General features: G+C 34.2%; 1 protein-coding gene across 1 annotated transcript; it reads left to right on the forward strand.

The window, feature by feature from the left end:
• The first annotated feature begins 1,797 nt into the window (after nt 1–1,797).
• LOC106068231 (uncharacterized) lies at nt 1,798–12,820 on the forward strand. The gene is made up of 8 exons (XM_056027149.1): nt 1,798–1,916; nt 3,734–3,827; nt 4,348–4,402; nt 5,789–5,921; nt 6,668–6,696; nt 7,766–7,811; nt 8,103–8,214; nt 9,145–12,820. The coding sequence occupies exons 2-8, from the start codon at nt 3,764–3,766 to the stop codon at nt 9,336–9,338; spliced, it is 633 nt and encodes a 210-aa protein (XP_055883124.1). The 5' UTR covers nt 1,798–1,916; nt 3,734–3,763; the 3' UTR covers nt 9,339–12,820.
• Nucleotides 12,821–22,648: the final 9,828 nt, after the last annotated feature.

The raw sequence follows: 22,648 nt of genomic DNA on the forward strand, positions 1-22,648 counted from the left end.
CTCTATCCTATATAACCTTTACCCCAGACCTATGCTTTTACTCAGCTTTTTTATTGGGGGAGGGGGGAGTGTGGAGCTTAAGTCTTGGGAATAAAAGAAGTCATGATATAATCTCCAGTTTTGGTTGCTCTAAAATAAAATATATCAACAAGTCGACGACAGTAAATTAGCGATTACCGGCATGTTCAAAAGAAAGTTATTGGGTATAGTGAATAACTTTGAGAAACACACACACAATGTATCTAATAAACACAGATACAGTAACGTTGCTAGGGTCGGTATCACCCGGTGCGGTTAAATTATGCTGTTCCTCTCCCTTTGCCATTAAATTCTCTCTCTCGTCATTTTTTCCCAATAAAATCTTTCGTTGGTTAGTTTTCTTTTGGTTGAAATAGGAGTAATTATCCATATAGTATGATTACTGTAAAGCTGTAAATATACCGCAATTTTTACAAAGCTAATATCAATTCTGTCTGTCTGTCTGGTAAAACGTTTGTAGGCCAGCACGCTATTTTTCCCACATCCATTCTTGGATCAAGCTGAAATTTAACACAATTATTCAGTGACATAGACAAGCCATGAATCAAGAAAACAAATTAACCAGTTAATTACTAGTATTTTCACTCTTTTTTATGCTAACAAGAGAAATTAATCCTTTAGTAGACCTATTCACAGATATAGGATTTGGTCCCCTTAGATAATGGTACACGTTATTTCTCCCACACCCATTCTCGGAGCAAGTTGAAACTTTGAACAATACGTTATTGTAACTAACAAATAAACAATTAGTCAATTAATTATTGGTAATTAAGTAATTTGTTTCATATAGGCCTATAATAAAACAAACAACTTTACATTGTTGAGAGATATAGTTGTAAGTTCAGAGTTCTTCCCCTTAGATGTGTTTCATTTAAAAAAAAAAAGATTTTTTTTTTGCTCGTTAACTTTTTTTTAAAAATAATTATTCATTAAAATGTAGAATTATTAAATTTATAAGCATGTTGCTTTGATTTGAAAAGCGCCTTCTCAACACCAATATGAGCTAATTTAAGTTGTCTCTTTCGTATAAATTCATTCACCTCTTGCTTGGCTCTCACTTTCGTACTTCGAAACAACTCTTTATGTATTCTGTACTTCATTGAGTGCATCTACAATTCATAATAATTTTAAAAACCCAGTCAAAGACAGAATCCTAAAACACTATTCTCTTTTAATAGGCCTACTGGGTTATATTGGTTAACATATCAGAATAGCTTCAGTGTGACGACGATTTGTCAAGTTCTGCTATCTAGTCTTAATAAGTTATAGACGTTTCTTCAGTGAAGAGGATTCGTACGCCCAACACGATTCGTTGTAATTGAATAAAGACTTAAACTCTTAATGCTTTCGTTATTTCTTATACTTCAGTATGTTGGGAGGGTGGGGTGTAAAACCAAACTAGTTCGCTCTTGCAAAAAAGTTATCATCTTCGTAAAGGATGTAATGTCTTTAAAAAAATAAAAAACTACCTTTTTATGTTACTTGTTCTTTACTTGAGAATTACGCCAGACCACCACGTTTCAATTCATTTGTTTTAAAACTTTAACACATACATTTTATAATATAGCCTACTTTTTTTTCCCGTTAAAAAATCTAAGAAATTTTTATATCGCATTTTAAGTTGTAAGATAAAAACCGATATACGTTTTAGAATCATACATAGCATAGATAGATGGCATAGATTTATGCCGTTTATCCGATGTCGTAGATATATTATTATTATTATTATTATAGCTTTTATATAGCGCTACTTTCATGCTTATAGCACAATATTACATCTATCATTCTATTTATACTATTACTAGATCTAGTAGTAGAGTTAAATAGAGGAATAGTAGGCCTATTTATAGTAATAGATCTAGATTTTACAGGATATGACTGAAATATGAGGTAAACAATTACAAACATTGAAACATTCTATCTCTAGACTCTAGGTTAACTAGGTAGGTTATTATTAATAAAAATTAATGGTTATTAGTTATTATATAGATTCTAGTTATATTTAATTGTAGGTAGTTAAGGTAGTTAAGGTAGATCTAGAAATAGAATGAGTCAGTGACTAAACAAATATAATAATAATAATATAATTATAATTTAAATAATTATTATTATTACAAAGAGTTAGTAGACTCTCAGGCACACTCAAAAGTGACAAGTTCTTTAAAAAGTCTTAATTAATCAATATATAAATATAATAATATCTAGATCTCTCTCTATTTTCTATATAGATAGATATATATTATATATATTAGACCTATATTAATTATATATATATAGACATAGAGAGAGCACATAGTCTAGACAGTCTATAGTGAGTATTATTACTAATTATATTATATTATATTATAATTATATTAATACTATTATACTAAATTATATATATATAGAGTTTATATTGACTATATAGTATATATATATTTAATATATATATATATATTATATTAATATAGATCTAGATTAGAATTTATATAATCTAGATATCACTAGTTGACCCACAGCGTAGAATTCGCAGCTATTTAGTGAGGATGAACACTTTCTGAAAGACACAGTTGTCCAAATGGGGTGGGTTTGGGCAAACGACTGTGAGTGAATGAAAAGAAGAACTCTGGAGAGAGCAACATACAATTGTCCATGACTGAAAACAGGTTTAGGAAGATGCAGGCAAAGGCTAATCTAATCTGCGCATAAAGGTAAAAGGCAAATTTGAATCTGATGGAGTCAGGGATATCCGGAGAATAAGGGCAGTTTGTGAGGTAGGAGCTGCAATAGTTTTACACCACAGTACGTTGTGGTGAATGCAACTGCTAAATAGCAGGGAGATGGCGAGATGTTGACCCAGATTGTAAACTTGAGGAGGGTAATGTGGACGTTTTTGGAAGTGAATAGTGATAGAAGTGGGAGGTATTTGAGACATTGCTATAATTTCAGCCTCACCACCATAAATGCCGGAAATATTCATGTAGGTTCCATATTGTCAAGCAGAGTATATGCCTGTGCTTCTGTAAGTAAAAACAACGGACAGGGAGTCGCCATAGTTATTATCCCAATGTTCGCAAACAAAGCTTACAGCCATCTTGCGAATTTCGAGAGCAACAGTTTCGTCGATGACATTTTAAAAAAAATATGCGACTGATAGAAATAAACAGTTACCTGATGCAGGAATTAAACATTTACCTGATGCAGGAATTTCGACTAAATTGAAAGACCTGTCGACTCCACGAAATGTATGTGAAGCGCCGGACATGGTTAGGAAACGAAAGGCAATACGAAGGGGCAAAATCAAAACAAAGCTACAGAAGAAAACAAAATATACACACATAAATGCTTTCAAATATATAGAATGTATAAAGAGAAAGATTAGGCCTACTTATTCCCCCCCCCCTTCCCTTTTTTTCTGAGCCTTGCTCTCTGTCACCGCGAAAGTTACGTAGGGTAACTCTAGTCCAACTTGCAGAAAAAAAAGTTATCTTTCCATGACTTTATCGTGGTGTCTTGCATGGTTGGGCCATGAAGAGAATTATATATATATATATATGTGGTATGGTGATGGTTGATCTTTAAAATCTCATTAAATCAAATATAAATTAGATCTAGATATCTAGTTCATCTAGATCTATTCTATGTTTCTAGAATCTTGACTATTCTAAAAGCAAAGTATATTTCAGCAAGTTTAAAAAAAAAACTTTCTATTTTCAGTCTTACTTTTGATTGAATTGTGTAAAAAATGAATAGAAGGCAGATGTCATCACTAGAAACAGTTGTTTTTGTTTTTGTCAGTTTTCTATCAGGTGAGTAATGTAAAAATGTTTTGTGGGTTAATGATCTTTTGACTAACATCCTGCACCTATTAGAGAAGGGCTTAGCGGAACACTTTACATAGTTTTTAGAGAGATTAATTCATGTGGTGGCCTACTAGTTAATTATTCCAGTAGCTCGTGGAACACCTCTTCAGGTCTCGCTGAACACTAGGGTTCCGCAGAACACAGTTTGGAAAACACTGATTTTAGGGAAGATGGACTGTAAGAGTTAAATTATTTTTTTAAAGTTGAGTAAGTTCCCCTTTCAGAACTTTCTGTCCATACGGCAGATGATGTAAAGCATATCTGTTTCTATGGCTCATAGTTAATGAGAGTCATGTGGTCAGCACAACGACCAACCCTTTTTATTTTTCCCTAAGTAATAGTAAAGGCATAGAAAAGTCAAACAAGAAAAGAACTGGGAAAAAAATTCTTAAGATTCGAACTAAAAACAAATAATGACTGAAAACAATATCAAACTTAAATATTTTTTAAAATTGTATTTCTGTAGGATCCTATTGCAAGTGTCCAGACTATGTGTTTGTCCAAGAAGAAAACTATGAAAGGTATACATTGAATGTTTTAAGCAAGCTATATTGTATCATCAAAAATATATTTAATGCAATATAACAATGTATCTGTCTTTGTAAAAAAAAATTTCTTTTAAGTTAATTGATTAGGTAGGATTTATGTTTTTATGCCTCTACTTGGACATTAATGTCATGTTAGTCTTTAGCGTGTATTGACATATAAAGTTCTTTTTATGTTTCATAGCAATACACTTTTCTTGTAATTCCAAGGTATCTATATCTATGTATATTTCAAAGATTGAGTTTGACAAAGCAGATATTACACAGTGAATCAAAATTATTAAAGGACTTGAATATTTTTTTGTTTATAAAAATGATGTTTTGTGTATAAGAATGATAAGAAAACCAATCAGAGAACAGACAGGTGTGAAGAATTTAATGGTTATTTGTGTATTTTATTGTCCTACTCAGTTATTAATGATGTGACTCAGAGAGACACCTAGATTACTGCATATATTGTTATGTGAATGTGATTTGACACTAGAAAATCTGTGAATAATCAAAATATCACAGATTTTGACAGCATTAGCATACATATATATATATATATATATTGTAACGTTTTTCATTATCCAGGTGCTCTGCAAACTGCACCACATAAAACAACCAACTTAAAGAACATGACAGCTCAGGGCTCCAAAATAATGTAACAGTTTAATGTCCTTAAATCACAGCCAATACTGTACAATTAGCAACATGTAACACAGACTGTACAAGTATTTTTTCATTAACAACCGTACCGCCGTATCAACTCTTACACAGGCCTCTCCAGGTCGTTCCGGGCTCGCACTTGGTTCAACGGTTCAGGACTGACTTCGCACACTGGGCTCGTTGTGTCTGACTTGATCGCAGACCAAGATCAAGATGCCGTCTGTACTAGCGAGCTGTTTTGACTGTACTCAGCACTGCCAAACCACACTAAACTGTGCTCTAGTTGACCAGACTGTAGTAAACCATCTTGACTGTGACACCTCAGCTCTTTATATTGGGTCCCTAGAGGCCTTCTAGAACCGGACTGAACATTGCTCGACCCAAAGCTTAATCACATGACTACATCCCTTGTGACGCTCCTGAGCTCTATTCACAACACTGATCTTTCCCAAACTGTCTTGGCTGACCGTTGCAACTCATCACGGTTGACAGCTCGTCTAGCGCTGGCCTGGGCAATCTGCATCAGCTGTCTACACACACCACCAGGTTTATTACACTATATATATATATATCAGGTGGATATACATATATTACTTCAAAAGATAGACTTGAGGTCATTTTATGGACACATTCATGATGTATGAAAATTATATAAAAGCATTAAATAATTGTATATTGTAGTGTACAGTTGTTCACATTTTATTCTCTCAGAAATTTTTCTGCCATTACAACTGTGGGTGCTCGTCCACTGGGCTTTATGAAAGGTACCTGGTACTACAACCAAGACCAGCCTAATCCTTGTACTACAGTCAGTGGGGCTGACAAAAGAAAACTTGAAATTATGGTAAGATGTAATCCTACCAATTTGTTATCTGTTCTTATAAGGACGATAAGATAATTGTACTCCATATTGCTTATTAATTTTGGAGCTCATGAAGTGCTTATTTTTCTTACTTTCTACTTAAACATCATACTAAGTACTTCAATCTGTCTCGACTCATTTCTACTGTCATATTGGGGCACAACAATTTACTTAACTCTTTCTCTCCTAATTGACGATGTCATAGTTGATTTGACCCCATTAAACTAAATTGATTATTTTCACTTATAAACTTGAATTTGTGCTGTGTAAAAAGAGCATGCATTCTCCTATAATTTGATACCAAGTATAACATTTTCTAATAACAAACAAAAAGTTATTTAAGTTTAATCAGAACAGGATAGTGAAATACAAATGAGCAAAATGAAATTTACTATCGGAATTAGGAAAATAATTACGGAGAGAAAGAGTTAATGCAGATTATGAATAATTATCAATCATAGCTGCATGGTCATATGGTATGTAACTTTTGTTTCCATGGATCGGGGTTCAAATCCTGCCCACTGCCATCCCCCACCTTCCAGTAGGAGGTTTAGGCTAGGATACAACAATCATCAATTCTGAACATCTAAAACATGTGAAACAAAGAAACTAATCCTATATTAATCAAATAATCTTGAAGAAACATAAAAATTGAAAACAAAAAATCTCTATTATGCAACAGTGTTTATTTTCTGCCAAATTGATATTTTTTCCACTGATTATTTTAGGCTGAGGCCATTCCCGCGGCACGCTTATGGTAAGAGCTTATTTTTTCTATTTTTACAATCAGAAACTTCTCTAATTTAATGTAAGACATATTTATTTCTTAGGATTGGTTTGCTTTTTACAAATTAGCTTGCAAGATAGTCATAATTTACATGCAAAAAATGTATATACTTTTAGACAGCTCGTGCTGCCAATTGTATGGTTAATTTGTGACACTTTATAAAGTACTTGTTGACCGGCGGCGTAGCATATGGCGCTATTTTGCAGGGTCGGCCTTAGGCAACCTATGCGACCACAGTGGGCCCCACACTGTCATAAGACCCGCGCTCCTGTCGCTTTACTAGGAGCTCCTGGAAATATCCTGAAATTGCAGAATATACGAAAAAGTCCTGGAAATCTCCGGAAATAATTAAAATATTTTACTTTATGAGGTTAATGTTGAAAAACATTACAAATTTACACATTTAAATGCAAAACCCAATAGACTTTTCAAGTATTTCAAAACTTCAAAAGACAGCCAATAGCTTTGTCTGCATGCAGGTCACTATATAGTGATATAGTTTACTCATCCTTAATTTTTGGAAACAATACAATTCCTTGATTTTTTACCTCTGAACTTTCTCAGAAGTGTTGCTTTCCTTGGAATTGAAAACTTGTGTGCTGTTGATGATGCTGTTCACTTTCCATTTACAAGCCGGATTACAATGGATTGTTAGTGCCTTGGTAGAAGCAAGTCAAACAAATTATTGCGCACGACATCACAGAGATACCTAAGATTTATGTAGGAAATTACTGAATTAACTACTATTTCTAAACCTAAACTATGAGGTGTCAAAAAGAATCAGGATAGCTTCTTCTTCAGCCATGGCATAAACTCTTAGAGCAAATCAGGGGAGCTAATTAAATAATCATTTCACTTTTGTTTTACACACATCAACATTGAAAGATTTAGACTGGAAGAACATCAGGAAAATGAAAGGTTTAAACAAATCTTTGAAATGCATTGCTTTTAACTATTTTATATTATTATTCACTTTGTAAAATTCAAGAAAATACTTTTATTAGTCATAATAAATTTCTCTTCATTTTGTTTTCTCCAGTGTATCACTAAATGGTGTTCAGAAGACGTGTTCTGACCCAGGCACTGTAAGTACATGAGCCATTTCAAAGCTGTTGAGTATGGGAGAGAGTGATTTTATATTGTTAGCTTGAATAATTATAATAATAATAATATGGAATGCTAACATTAACTTAAGATATGAACCAGGCATTAAAATTTTTAATCCTTTCAATTTCTATTGTCCTACACTGCACTGATTCATTTTCAAATCAACAAGACTTGCAGCAGTGGGGAAAAAATATGAAAAACAAAATTTTCATTTATTTATTTTTTGTACCACTAATTTAGCCAATTATTAAATGTTGTTTGATTTTCAGGGTCGCCTATATCAATGTGTCCCTGGAACTGGAAATGACAATGTTGAATTTACAGGCACAACTGGAGCCGAAGCAGATATTCAGTTCTGGTATAGATTAACTTTAGGATCAGGTATGTCTGAGAAGAAATGTAGAAATGGTATTGTGGAAATAAAATTCTGCTAAGTTGTGTATTTTGTCTTTTATATTCTCAGATACTAGATTTTTTCAGATTCTTTGTCCTCTTATAACACTTCTTCTTCTAGCCAGCTTTATTGCTGCTGAGCTGTGAGCTCTTTTGCAGACTGTGCCAAGGAAAAATAGTGAGCTGTTTTCTTCAGTTGTTCAGCACTGCAGTACAGGGTGTTGGTTATGTTGGGCTGTAGTGGAAGTAGGGTCTGCCTAAGGTGGATTAGGGAGGGACATTCAAAGAGGATATGGTTTACGGTTTCAAAGGGTTGGGCGCAGTGTCTGCAGAGGGGGAGTTGTGTGGAGTTTATCTCTTATAACACAACTTAACTATTCAATCGTTGAAATAAGAAAACTTAATATAATTTTAAAAAAAAAAAAAAATAGGTTGTATCTTATATTCGGGGACAGCATATATCAGAGTAGATACAGTAACTTTTTGTTTGATGACCACTAAGTTCTAAACTTCAGTGAGGGTACTGCCTCTTCTTTCTATTTTCTAAGTTTGATTTATCTATCACCAAGTTACGTTCTTAGTTTTGTTTTTACACTGTCTTTTGCAATAAGAATGGTAAGTGCCTTAACCCTGCTCTATGAATGGACAAATTCCAATTTTTTTTTCAAACCGAAAAATTCAGAAATTCAGAAGCTGTTGCGAACACTAAAAATGTCACAATTTATTTTATTTTCTGTTCCCAGTTGTATAATGTATACATTGACTTCATTAGCTAATGTCTTCAACACTTTTTTATTTTTGCTAATATTTAATTTTCCCAGTCACCCCCCCCCCCCCCCCCCCCCAAGCTTTTTAAAAAGTCTAACACATTTCATGCAAACTGAGCATATGACTAAATGTTCTCTGTAATGCCTACAGAAAGCGACAATGAAGATACTTGGTGCTCCGGTAGAGACACTGAGCAGTTCCCAACTAGTCTCAAAAGTTTGCCTGCCAACTATCCCCTCAACACAGGAACAGACGTCTCCCACAATGCATCAGCACCTAAAGGTTTAAGCCTTATTCTTTCAGTCTTATTTCTGGCTACAATATGCAACTTAACAGTTCTCTGAGGCCAACTCTGTATACATATTGTTACAAATAACAGTTGTTAATCAATTTCTTTTTGTAATATTTATTTTAGCATTTAGCAATTTATGTTTCACAACATGGTTTTATCTATGTATCTATTTTTCTGAAGTTGAAGCTCTTTTACAATTTCTTGTTATACAAATGGTGTCACTGGAGTATTGTCAATAGTTTTTTTTCAAACATTCACATTATTGATCTCTGTATATTACAAAACCACCTTAATATTAATGCTTTTTTTCTCCCGTTGATTTTTGTATAAAATATACATTGTAAACATACATTTTTTAAAAATGTTTTTAGTAAAGATATTAGAAACTAAAACTTTTGTTGAAATGTTTTGTTGTTTTTTTTAGCTCATTAGCAATTTATATTTCAGTGACTGTTTATTTTTAACTCCTTACATATCAAGTTATGAAGTCAAAGTTGTTAACCAAACTGGGTTCCTCTAGGGACTCCATTGTTGTTGTTGTTGTTGTTTTTTTTAATTTTATAAGTGCTATTTGCAGTAGATTACTCAAAATGTTTTTTTGTGGTTTTGAGACTAAATTTCAGTATGAAAATTAAAAGAAAATCATTTATTACAGTTAGATCAGGATAATAAAAAAAACACCTTTGATGTTGCAAGCGGCCCCTCCATCGGTATGTTAAGGGAAAACTTTTAATTTACTAAACATTTGTTACTACTGTCACTCTCCTCTGACAGTTAAATAAATCCAGAAGTTACTATAAAAAAATATAGCACAGTTCAGATCATGTGAAAAGAATTACAACAATCAAGATTTTATAACATGACATGCAAGTGCCTTAAAAAAATGTAAAAACAACTCTTTACTTCTCTAATTGTATATATTATTTAACTTAAGATAATTAGGGACACATACAGAAATGAAGAGAACATTGACTATTACAGTTAGAACAGGATGAAGAAAACCTCCCCTTGATATGTTAAGGGTTACAAGATGATCTTGTCTTGGACTAAGAGAATAGGGAGGTAATTTACTCACCATTGTGAGTCATTTGAAATTCTCTTGTGATTGATTTAATTTTATCTATCTTTACAATCTCTGTAACACAGTATATCTGGGTTTTTCTTTGCATCGTTTTTTTGTGTTCTGTACAAACCAATTATTTATGAAGCTTTAATATTTTCATGAACTTAAATATTATTTTTTCTTTTGTTACAAACATGTACATACAAATGCAAATGTAAATATATCTTTCTATTTCAAAGTGATCCTTATTAAGCAAAAATCAGAAAACATTTATGGCTATGTGAGTTTGCTACTTTACCTGTTATCTGTTTTGGATACATGTGATGTCATTCCAGATGCCTTGCTCCTTTCAAAGGGAAACACTTTTTGATGACATAACATTCCTACGTATTGCAAACGTAACAGGTTTTTTTAAAATGCTGATTACCTTCAGTCCTATACCTACATTGTATTCTTTTCCTAAGGTATGCCTGGGTAATTTTAAACAAGACGTCACCATTTTAGTTATTTGCTCAATGTCAATTTAATTTTCAGACTTTTCTTGGTTTTAAAGTTTGACATCTGTATTTAATTCCAGTACTTGACAATATCTTGTTTTTCTTTTTTTGTAAAATAATGTTGCGATTTATTTTATTTTTTTTGGTAAATATTTTTAAAGTTTTAAAGTGCCATTTTTTATTATTGTTAATGATGCTCATTATATAGTAAACACTTATACATATTGTTATAATTTTTTAAACACTTATATTGTTATAATTTTTTATTATGCATGATGACTGAGTCATTAAGTGTTAGGGTGCCAAGATTGCAGTTACATTGGTGATACAGACTAATACTGTTCTCCCTAAATGCCAGTTCACACTATGTATAGGATGGGACTCAACCCAGTAATGGCCACATAAATTGAGGAACATTCAGACAGGATCAGGGATGAAGAGCTCCTTGTTCATAAATGTCCGCTGAGAGAAATTCTTCTCAGTGGTCAAAGCGATAATGGAGACCCATTTTTGGACTTATTCTAAGTTCTGTTCTCCATGCTAGAAGTAGTTTCTATCCAGCTTTGAAAAATAATATGAATGAGATTTCGTTTCACATTGCCTAAAAGAACTTTTTTAAATTAAAAGAAATGTATGAAAACAATTTCCTTAAAAAAGTGTTTATTGTTAGAATCTCAATTTGATTTTTTTAAAATTCTGAACACATAGAAAAATCTCCTGTAGTGTTTCATGAAATGTGTGTGACTTGCAGACAATTTGAGTTGATAGTTAGACATAGTGGTTTCATTTTCCAACCAAGAAAAAAAATGTCAATTATATTCATGAGATTAATCCCCTTGTTTTCAGACAAATTGTGATAAAAGACATCTGATATTTAATGAGTACTGATACTAGCCAATGTAACTTATATTTGAACTTTACATGTCTATGGGTATTTTCTCTCTCTACCTGTTATCCCGTCTAGGGCATTGTCCACCAACCAGCTTCCTTCAGGCATCTTGGTTCTGGGCATTCTCTAACTGTCCACACATCTTGCCCATCTGCTTCCAAATTGCCTTGAATTCCTAGTTTGTCCCCTTTTGCTCTTTCTTTGGGGGTTTCACAAAATGGCATTGCCTTATTTTAGTGCAGTTGATGATAAGATCATCTTTTTCTTTGTCCAAAGTTAACGAGCATGGTGTCGTGTGACTAGTACGACTAACTTCCTTTACTTTCCCTTACTAAAGTTAGGTACCCATTGCAGTTGGGTTGGGAGCCCTAAAAATCCCAAAATTCAAAATCCCAGCCTTCACTGAGATTCAAACCCAGGACCCCAGGTAAGGAACCACTTAACCTCTCAGCCAATGCACCCCCATAATGTTGGGTATCAAGTAAAAGAAAAATTGCTCTGATAAAATAATAAGTACTTTAATGTTATTTTAAGTTTCAGTTTTTTAATTGTAAATTGTAAAATCAAATGTCTAATGACTATTTTATTTTTTATACTAAAAACTTTTTGTCTCAACAGTTATGATATATGTTGCCAGAAAAATGTGAAAGGATTCTTGATTTCCTACTTTAATGCTAGTCATTTTATAGAATGACTGGAACTGCTCAAGGGGTTGTTAAAATTGACTAAATTAAAAAGATATTTACAGATAAATTATTCACCAACTAATAAGTATAAAATAAAAAACATATGAAATATATTTTTATGTCTTTATCAATAGAAGCAATAAATAGTATTGTTAAAAAAATAAACGTTACAAAAAAAGACATTTTGATTAGTTTGCACTAGTTCCAATTAGATTACAAATAAAAATTAAAAGATTCACAAGTATTTCACACATCATTAGTCAGTCATTGATAAAACTGTCTACATATTAAAGTGGTACTAAAGAAGGCTTCTTAATACTCAGAGTTGTAGGCTATAAATCTAAATCGATTTGTTTGTTTTTCCTAAACTCAAATTCTAAAATTTAAAAAAAAAATTAATCATTGCCTTTCTTCTTTGTTGTATTTGTTTTGTTTTGTTTTAAATATCAGCCAAATATTTCAAAAAGTCTTCAAGAGTTAGTCCAAATCAGTCTATATGGATAATGTCCTTTATTATCTTTAAAAAATTTTTTTTTTTTAGTGTTTTATCTTAATTAACAACACCGATAACAGTAAACTCAGGTGTACCTCAAGGAACAGTCTTGGGTCCACTACTATTTTTAATTTACATAAATGATTTACCAAAGTGCATAACTTCAGGAACAAAAGTCAGATTATTTGCAGACGATTGCATAATATATAGAACAATAAAAACAACAAAAGACACAGATATTTTACAAAGAGAATTAGATGAATTACAGAAATGGGAATCAAATTGGAGCATGTCTTTCCACCCAGAAAAATGTCAGTTGTTAAGAGTAACAAAAAAAACTAAAACAAATTAATTCCACTTATCTTATTCATGGCAAACCAGTAACACAGGCAAAATACCTAGGTGTTATAATAAATGAAAAACTGTCATGGAATCCACATATTGATGAAACTACAAAAAAATCAAACAAAGCATTAGGATTTATTAAAAGAAATTTCTATAAATCAAATAAGAACCTAAAACTAAAATGTTATTTAACCTTGGTTAGGCCAATAATAGAATATGCATCCTCCGTTTGGGAAACCTCAACTGAAGAAAACATTAAGAAACTGGAACAGACACAAAATAGAGCAGTGAGATTCATAACAAACGAATATTCACATTTGACTAGAGTAACACCTTTAGTAAAATCACTAAATTTAGAAAGCCTTCAGGACAGAAGGCTCAAAAGTAAAGTAGCAATCATACATAAAACACTGAACCATAATCTTCAAATACAAAAACAAAATTTAATAAAATACTCTGAAAGACACAAAAATAAAGGCACATTCCTTGTTCCATATGCTAGGACAAATTTGTACAAATACTCCTTCTTCCCTAGTGCTATTAGAGCATGGAATGGGTTGCCTGAGCTAGCCAGGAAAACCAGTGACTTGGCAGAATTTAAGTCATTGGTTAATATGCATGACTAAATGCATGACGCCTAGGACGTAATCATCTTTTTTGAAGTAACGTCTGTATTATATAAGATAAGATAATTATATATATATATTTTTATATTTGATATTAAACAAGAACAATTGATATATTTATATATTTTGTGTTACCGTTACATGAAATAATCTTGCTGTCAAAGTGAAATCTTGATTTTATTGATTTCTAATTATTTTTGTGTGTACCAAGGCCATGTAATACATTTTGAAATTGCGACACATTGTAATTTTCTTTTAGAGTATCATACAAAGAAAGCAATATTAAAAATGTGAAAATTGTTAGGTTTTTCATTGTACAATTACATATAAATTTGGGGAGGGGGATAAAATTAATTGAAAAAATCATTTATGTCATAATTGGTTGTTGGTAATTTAAATTTAAAGTGTGATTTCAAAAAGGAACTGTAATGTCTACTTGAAGGGGTTAACTAGCTGGGAATGTAGAAAGGAAAGGGTTAGTCCAGGGGTTTGAACTTTTATCTATTTTCATGTGAGAATGTCAATGTGACCCTAAACTGATGAGTTTTCACAACAGGATCATATTGAAGAGGCATATAATGTATATTTATATATATATATATACAAATGTTTAGCTACCCCGCGGCTGACACTATACAATACGTACATAATGTTCATAAGTTTGTAATTTTTTTACACTCAAACACCCCTGTTCAAAATTTGTAGAATAAGTTTAATAAAAGAAAGTTTTGGAAAAGAAAAATACAGATTTACTTTATTTCTTGTCTTGCATTATTTGCTTAGCTTGTATACTAGTAAGATATGACTTGCTTCATACACATAGATCTAAGTTCTTCAGATTTATCAAAATCTGACTTAGTCCTGTCCTATCAAACAAAGGGGGGGGGGGGTAATATCCTAAGTGCACTTGTGAGATTGAAAAGGAATGGGAGTCTCAGAGGACTACGTCTTGAACTGGTACTGTGAAGGTTATCAGAGTCAACTACAAGTTTATCCAGTCTGCATTGTTTTGAGAAATGCTGCAAGTCAAAACATTCTGAAGAAAATAAATATAACTACACTGGAGGGTTTTAACAAGAATGATTTTATTGCAGGCAAGCTAAAGACATAGATCCATTTCTAACTTAGTGAGTTTATATGTTGAAACAGTTTGCATGTTAATTTCACCTGAAGGTTCTTGTTGTTTTTACAAAGCTCATATCAACTGTCTGTTTGTCTGGTAAAAAGTTAAAAAAATTTTTTTCTCCCATTTCCCATTCTCGGATAATTTGAAACAATTTCATCTTGACCCGAGAATGGGAACTGAGAGAAAGAACGTGAAAAAGATTCCATCCAGACAGACAGGAGTTAATTTAAACTTTGTAAAAAAAAAATACAAATCAACTTTGACCTCGGTGCATGGACTATAAATTCTTTTCTTTGCCACTTTGGAAGGTTAGGAGTGAATAGCAGACAGATATTTCCCTAATTATTTGTCCAAAGGAAAAAAAAGTCTCTCGTAAAAAGTCTTTTTCACCATGATCCGTTGTTTCCTTAGTCCTCGTTCGCTGTAAAGAATAAGTACCAAGTGGGGTCTGCTCTACAACAGTGTTTCTCAATATGTGGGGTGCCCGCCCCCCCCCCCCCCCCACTCCACATATGGGGCCGCGAAGTCCTAACTATGTAATTAGACATTATTACGCCTACCATTATTTCATAAAAAATGTATAAGAAAGATAGGCCTACATTGTTTCATTCAAAGTAGAACCTATGTAAAGTGCATTAGGGCCTACCATTTTTGCGACAATAACATGGACTAAAAACGGTTTAAAGAAACATTTGAAAACGTCTCCGCTAACACGATTCTTCCAAACTTTCTTAAGTCAGAAACTCAATTTTCTCGCGACTGTCGGCTTTAACGTAACAAAGAAATGTGTAAAAAAGTTTAGGATAAGACATCTGATTTAACACAGACACAGGTGAACGAGCACTACATGTGCCAAGAGCGTCCCTTGCATAATAGTATTGGTCAGCGCTGCCTCCTTCTTTGTGAAACTAATTTGACCTTGACCTGCGTATTTTTTGTTTGTTTGCTAGAATGAATAGTGCGTTCTAGACGCCAGAGAATGCATTTCTCAGCTCAGAATGAAAAAAAAACACCCAACTCGCCAACATATTTTAATGTAATATTTTTTTTACATACATAGGCATCCAGGCACACAATTTTATAGGAATGTGAAAACTTATAGGAGTGATGGGAGAACGCCGTTCAATCGCTGCAGTATCTATCAATATTGCAAGGTATCTGCCCTCAGCTTCGTACTTTTTTTTTCTTTATAAAACAACATTTATTAGTTACGACTAATGAATTAATTAATAGGTTAATTTTTTTATTGATTCATGTGTTGTCATCAACGATTAATAATAGTACAAAAAAACAACAACAACAACCTTGATCCGAGAATGGGAAGTGGGAGAAAAAAACTTGTAAAAGAATCCACCCAGACAGACAGAGTTGATATAAGCTTTATGTAAAAAAAAATGCTTCAAAGCTGCGAAAAAAATGGAGTGACACGAAATTTCGGAACTAGTTCAAGGAGACTTATGAAACGGACATTTGTACCCAAAGTCAAACAAATTGATCCCTGTATGTTCCCAAAGACACCCCGCTGCTGAAGACACAACCTGTTCAATGCAGAGAACTGCACTATGGGAAGGAGAAACGGAGGGCAAATATTTGTGTATTTTTTTTAATGCGGTGGCTAGATCAGCTGACATTAGATTTTCAACTTGTCAAACAGTAGACTTTTTTTTTTTTTCATTTCTTTTCATTTAGACCAGGGGAAGAATAAAATAGGGCCAAAGTTTATTGTCTATTTTGCTGGACTAATATATTGAAATTATTATTAAGCCACTGGTTACGCCCACTTTTTTTTTTTAAAGTGTCAACATGAACAAAAATATTCGGTCGAAAGTAATCTGGTATAATATATACTAAATGAAGTCTCTTCATGGCTCAACAGTTTGGACACCAAGAAGTAAAGCTGCGCAGCCTTATATATATATATATATATAGTACACCCTGGAAGACTGCCGGTGGTATACGCTTCGGGCTGCCGTACTATAGTCCCACTGCCATTCCTAGCCATCCTGCACAAGGTTTGGACAAGGGAAATAATCTTTAGCACGAAACCTTTAAAACAACAAACAAAATGAATAATAATAAATAATTACAAAAATTAACATAACAATAATAGCCATGTTTACAGTCGACTCCCCACTATAAAAAGCCGACAACATTTTGATATTTACATTTTTAATGGCTTTTTAAAGATATACAAAGGGATTTATTCGCTTGTGTTTCATACCATTAAGTCAAGCTAATAATTATTTACAAATCCGATATGAACACCCAGTTTGTCTGTCTGGTACAACTCGTGCGTACGTCATATCTCTCACTTCCCATTCTTGTATCAATTTAAAACTTTGCACAATTATTCATTTTAGAAGACAAGACATGAATAAAAAAAAATTAAACAATTCGTTAATTAATTAGTAGTAATAAATTATTTTTTGTCTTACATAGAAAAAGGGACATAAATATCAAAGTATTGAGAAAGTATTGAGGGATTCAGTGATTGTGCGATTCTTTCCCTTATATAAGTTTTGTTTTTAATTGTTGACCAGTTTGCTATGCCAAACAATTTATCATTATTTCGATGTTCACTTAATGCCCAAGCCTAAAAAGCTCACAAAGTAGATTCTTCTTCTTCGTGACCAGCAGCATACAAACATTTGTCGTAAGGGAATTCGTTTCTTATTTAATCAGTGATGTCTATAAACTGCACAGGGGAGGTGCTTAAACTTGGTAATGATTAACAGGTCCGGATGTATCAATAGGCAAAACAAGCTGCAGCTATGGGCGTCCAAGAAACATTTAGCACTGACTGTCACTGACATATACTTATCTGTTCTTGTAGAGGGCCCCAATGGGGTGCCGAGTCTCAAATAGCACGTATGTTACGTGCGCATCTTAGTGTAAATATGAAATGGTGCGAATGCGTGTAAAAAGAAAAAGAAGAACCAAAATGGAGGAATATCAACAAGAAAGTGTTTTCAGTGTTAATAAAGATTAAAGTATTTATAAACTGTGATTTGTCGTTTCCATGTCTAAAGAGTCTCATCCAATATGAAGACGTAACAACGTATTCAATTAAAGAGCTGATTAATACTTTCAAATGTCTGAACTTAACAAAACTACTCTCTATGTAAGGAGATTTTTTTTTCGTTTACTCCAGTGGAAGGAGAAACAGGATTAAGGGAGATTTGATATATAGTTCAGTGAAGAGAACCAGCTGACTGAAGCACCAGATTGACAACACAAACTGCATAGGAGAACCAAATTTATCATATGGGCTTCACAATAAAATAGAAGTCAAACTGTGGTGTCTAACATAGGAGCTAAACGCTAAAAAGTCAACCTGTCATGGGGTGCAATATGGAGAAAAGTGCTAAAAAGTCAACCTGACGTAGGGGGCAAAATGGAGAAAAGTGCTAACAAGTCAGACTGATGTGGGGAGTAAAATGGGAGAAAAGTGCTAAAAAGTCAGCCTGATGTGGGGAGCAAAATGAGAGAAAAGTGCTAAAAAGTCAGCCTGATGTGGGGAGCAAAATGAGAGAAAAGTGCTAACAAGTCAGCCTGACGTGGGGAGCAAAATGTAGAAAAGCGCTAAAAAGTCAACCTGTTATGTATGCAACTTGGGAGAAAAGTGCTAACAAGTCAGCCTGACGTGGGGTGCAAAATGTAGAAAAGCGCTAAAAAGTCAACCTGTTATGTATGCAACTTGGGAGAAAAGTGCTAACAAGTCAGCCTGACGTGGGGTGCAAAATGTAGAAAAGCGCTAAAAAGTCAACCTGTTATGTATGCAACTTGGGAGAAAAGTGCTAACAAGTCAGCCTGACGTGGGGTGCAAAATGTAGAAAAGCGCTAAAAAGTCAACCTGTTATGTATGCAACTTGGGAGAAAAGTGCTAACAAGTCAGCCTGACGTGGGGTGCAAAATGTAGAAAAGCGCTAAAAAGTCAACCTGTTATGTATGCAACTTGGGAGAAAAGTGCTAACAAGTCAACCTGACGTGGGGTGCAAAATGTAGAAAAGCGCTAAAAAGTCAACCTGTTATGTATGCAACTTGGGAGAAAAGTGCTAACAAGTCAGCCTGACGTGGGGTGCAAAATGTAGAAAAGCGCTAAAAAGTCAACCTGTTATGTATGCAACTTGGGAGAAAAGTGCTAACAAGTCAACCTGACGTGGGGTGCAAAATGTAGAAAAGCGCTAAAAAGTCAACCTGTTATGTATGCAACTTGGGAGAAAAGTGCTAACAAGTCAACCTGACGTGGGGTGCAAAATGGAAGAAAAGCGCTAAAAAAAATAATTTTAACATAAGCCCTTTACTTCTGCTTCAAATGGACCAGTGTTACAATGTATGTTAAGGATGACTGTCTGGTCGTGCAGTATGCGTTCTGGACAGTCGACTCGATGTTCTCGGTTCAAATCTCGGCCTGGGCCCTTCCCGCCACAATACCCCGCCATCCTACAGTATGTTTGGGCTAATATGCAATTATCTTCAATTCTGAAAGACCATACGAAACATGTAAAACAAACGAAAGCACGTGAGTCATAAAAAAAATCGACCGAAGTAACGGTACAGGATGAGAATGTAGGACCAAGCCACTTGTTTAGATAATGTAATTCACAGAAACACTAAAAGGATATAGACATAGATCTATTATTGTTCAATCAGGACCCCATGCTGCCCGGAATGAGGTCACAAACACAAAAGAGTTCATGTTTCGAAAGTCAAGTCTATAGATAGTGTAACTAATCCGGAGCTTATACATGGCCCTTTCAAATTCGGTAAGGCTACAACCCTATTCAGCTCAGACTGGGTTCATTGTAATATGGATTTATGAAAGCATTCTGCTAAAAGGTGTAGCAATTGATGGCAGAGGTGCCCGGGGCAGCAAGGCCTGTCGGTGCCCCTTCCCCAACCTCCCAGTAATGTACGTCAGGGTTTATCAAGCTTTCACCATACGCCCCCCCCCTCCGCCCTTAAGACAAACAAATTCGTTGGCAACCCTCTTAGCCCGCTGGGCTCTGGGAGAAGCGTTATAGGCTTCCACACTGGGCCCAGGTGGGATTTAAGAATGTCAATAAAAAATAAATAAATTCGTAGACATACAATTTTGTCACACTTTTCTGGCTTACCTATACAAAATGTTTGAAATCGAAATTTAGTCTACGTAAGGAATGTTAATGTAGGCGCTGCTGGGGCAGAGTAGCTACGGGAAATACTGCATTCCTCATTAATCTTCGGACTCGAAGACAAGCCTTATTATTATTATATAACCTAATAGAAAAAGTTCCTTCACAAGATAATAGAGACAGAAAGTTCAAATCCAACCTGCTTTCTCACATTTAGAAATGATTCTCCTGTCCCTTAACTCTTTCTCTCCTAACCCACGATACAAACGTTGATTTCATCAGAATGTGGTAAATAATTACGAAGAGAAAGAGTTAAACAAAAGCGTAGCGTCCTTGAGATTGTTCTGATACTCTGTTTCTTACGGAAACTCTCCTAATCTTTCTCTTTTTATTTTCTTACTTTTTTTTCTTAAGGTTACCCTACATGACTTCCACATTTCTCTATATCGAGAAATTTTATTTTGTTTATACCACATTCTTTATTGTTATAGCCTGGCCAACAATAGAGCCAGATTTTTACACAAGTTTTGGCAATTCAACTGCTGCTTAATAAATATGTGAAATAATCACACCATCGACTTAATATCATAGCACAGTTTCCCTTTCAGACTTCGCGATCTATAGGGCAGATGATGTTAAGGTTATTAAGGTAATCTGTTTCTTTGGACCACAGTTAACGAACAGGGTGTAGTGTGGCCAGCCTAATAATCCAGAAATTCAAAATCCCAGTCTTTACAGAGATTCGAACCTAGGATCCCAGGCTCTGAAGCAATGCGCTTAACCACTTAACCACCGTGCACCCAATATCATAGCATAGACATCACAAAATATCAAAGACTATATAATATCATTATCTTTATTTCCTATTATAATCTTTATGACAAATAGGTTTACTATCATATAATAGACTCCATATGATGCCATATCATATATCAGTCTTTATAGCAGTCATTTTTAATCATATCTTTTGGGCTAAAAAAATCATGATAATTTCTGAAAGAAGTTTTAAATCTTAAAAATCAAATCAGGCCCTAATTGTAAACAGAAGCAAGCATTCAAAAAATTTTGGGTCACAATATTTTGTATTCACTTCTGATTTTGTTGGCTTTGTAATTCATTTGTTTCTCTAAGATGCAATGCCTGATTTTAGTAAGTGAAGACACTAGGCACAATTTTTGTGGGCGCTCCTACTGTCTTGAGGCTTCAATATAAATGTAATTTAATACACATATCTTCAAGCATACCTTTAATCTGGTCACGTTAATAAGAAGACTTTATTTAACGTAGGCTAAGAAAATTATGGACATTGAAATTAAGCTAAGAAAATCATGTCTACTTAATGTACGCTAAGAAAACCATAGCAATAGAATTTAAGCTAAGAATATCATGTCTAAGTAATGTTAGCTGAGTAAATCATGGCTGGCACAAGAAAAACTGGTCGCCCCCCCCCCCCACCTCCGTTACATAGATGTAATAAAACGTGACCTCAAATCAGTGAACATCGATACTGACAATTGGGAAGACATAGCTCTGGACCGCAACAGATGGAGAGAGACAGTGACCAAGAAAGCTATGGACAGTGAAAGTACATGGGTCTCAGCTCAGGAAGAAAAACGTACAATCCGAAAAACGGCCAGCTCCTCTACCACAGAAGCAAAAGCCACCTTAACCTGCGCTATTTGTGGACGGGAGTGTCTCTCCAAAATTGGGCTCCACAGCCACACCAGGAATGTTCGCTAAGAAACTCCTGGCAATAGAATGTTCGCTAAGAAACTCCTGGCAATAGAATGTTCGCTAAGAAACTCCTGGCAATAGAATGTTCGCTAAGAAACTCCTGGCAATAGAATGTTCGCTAAGAAACTCCTGGCAATAGAATGTTCGCTAAGAAACTCCTGGCAATAGAATGTTCGCTAAGAAACTCCTGGCAATAGAATGTTCGCTAAGAAACTCCTGTAATGTGAGTTACATCAAAGTTGAACGTTGCCCGCAGATATTTTCTCCGACACTTTTAACAAGATCATGTGAACCCAGAGTTCACAATGGCGATTATCCCATGCATCTTACGCTTGAATGCTTCGCCCTTTATCCCACTTGTCCTTCATGCACCTTTGTGTATTGTTTGTTCCACATCTTGTTTTTAAAAAAAAAGCCAGTGTGAATATGGACTTTTATGTCAAAGCCTAAAAACCCATTCAACCGGACCTCACTGATGTCTCACTTGTATACAGAGACTTGATTCTTGTCCACGCGAAAGAAGAAAACAGCCTACAAATAAACCTGAACTATGGCAGGTACATGTGATGAATGAAAACATTTATTGTAAGCCCAATTTCTGGTTCAACCTTCCAGCGGGTCTCTTACTATTAAGAGCGTTTAAAGAATTGAAATAATGGTACAACTTAAAAAATAAATAGGCACTTTGAAAGAGGGTAATGTGTTAACTTGTGTGTGTTTTTTTAAATTCTTAATTCCTCGTGTTTTTATGTCATGTGACGTCAGTCACGGGAGAGAATCGCTGTATCG

The sequence above is a fragment of the Biomphalaria glabrata genome, chromosome 4 (genome assembly GCF_947242115.1).
Source record: "Biomphalaria glabrata chromosome 4, xgBioGlab47.1, whole genome shotgun sequence".
In the NCBI taxonomy this organism is placed as follows: domain Eukaryota; kingdom Metazoa; phylum Mollusca; class Gastropoda; family Planorbidae; genus Biomphalaria; species Biomphalaria glabrata.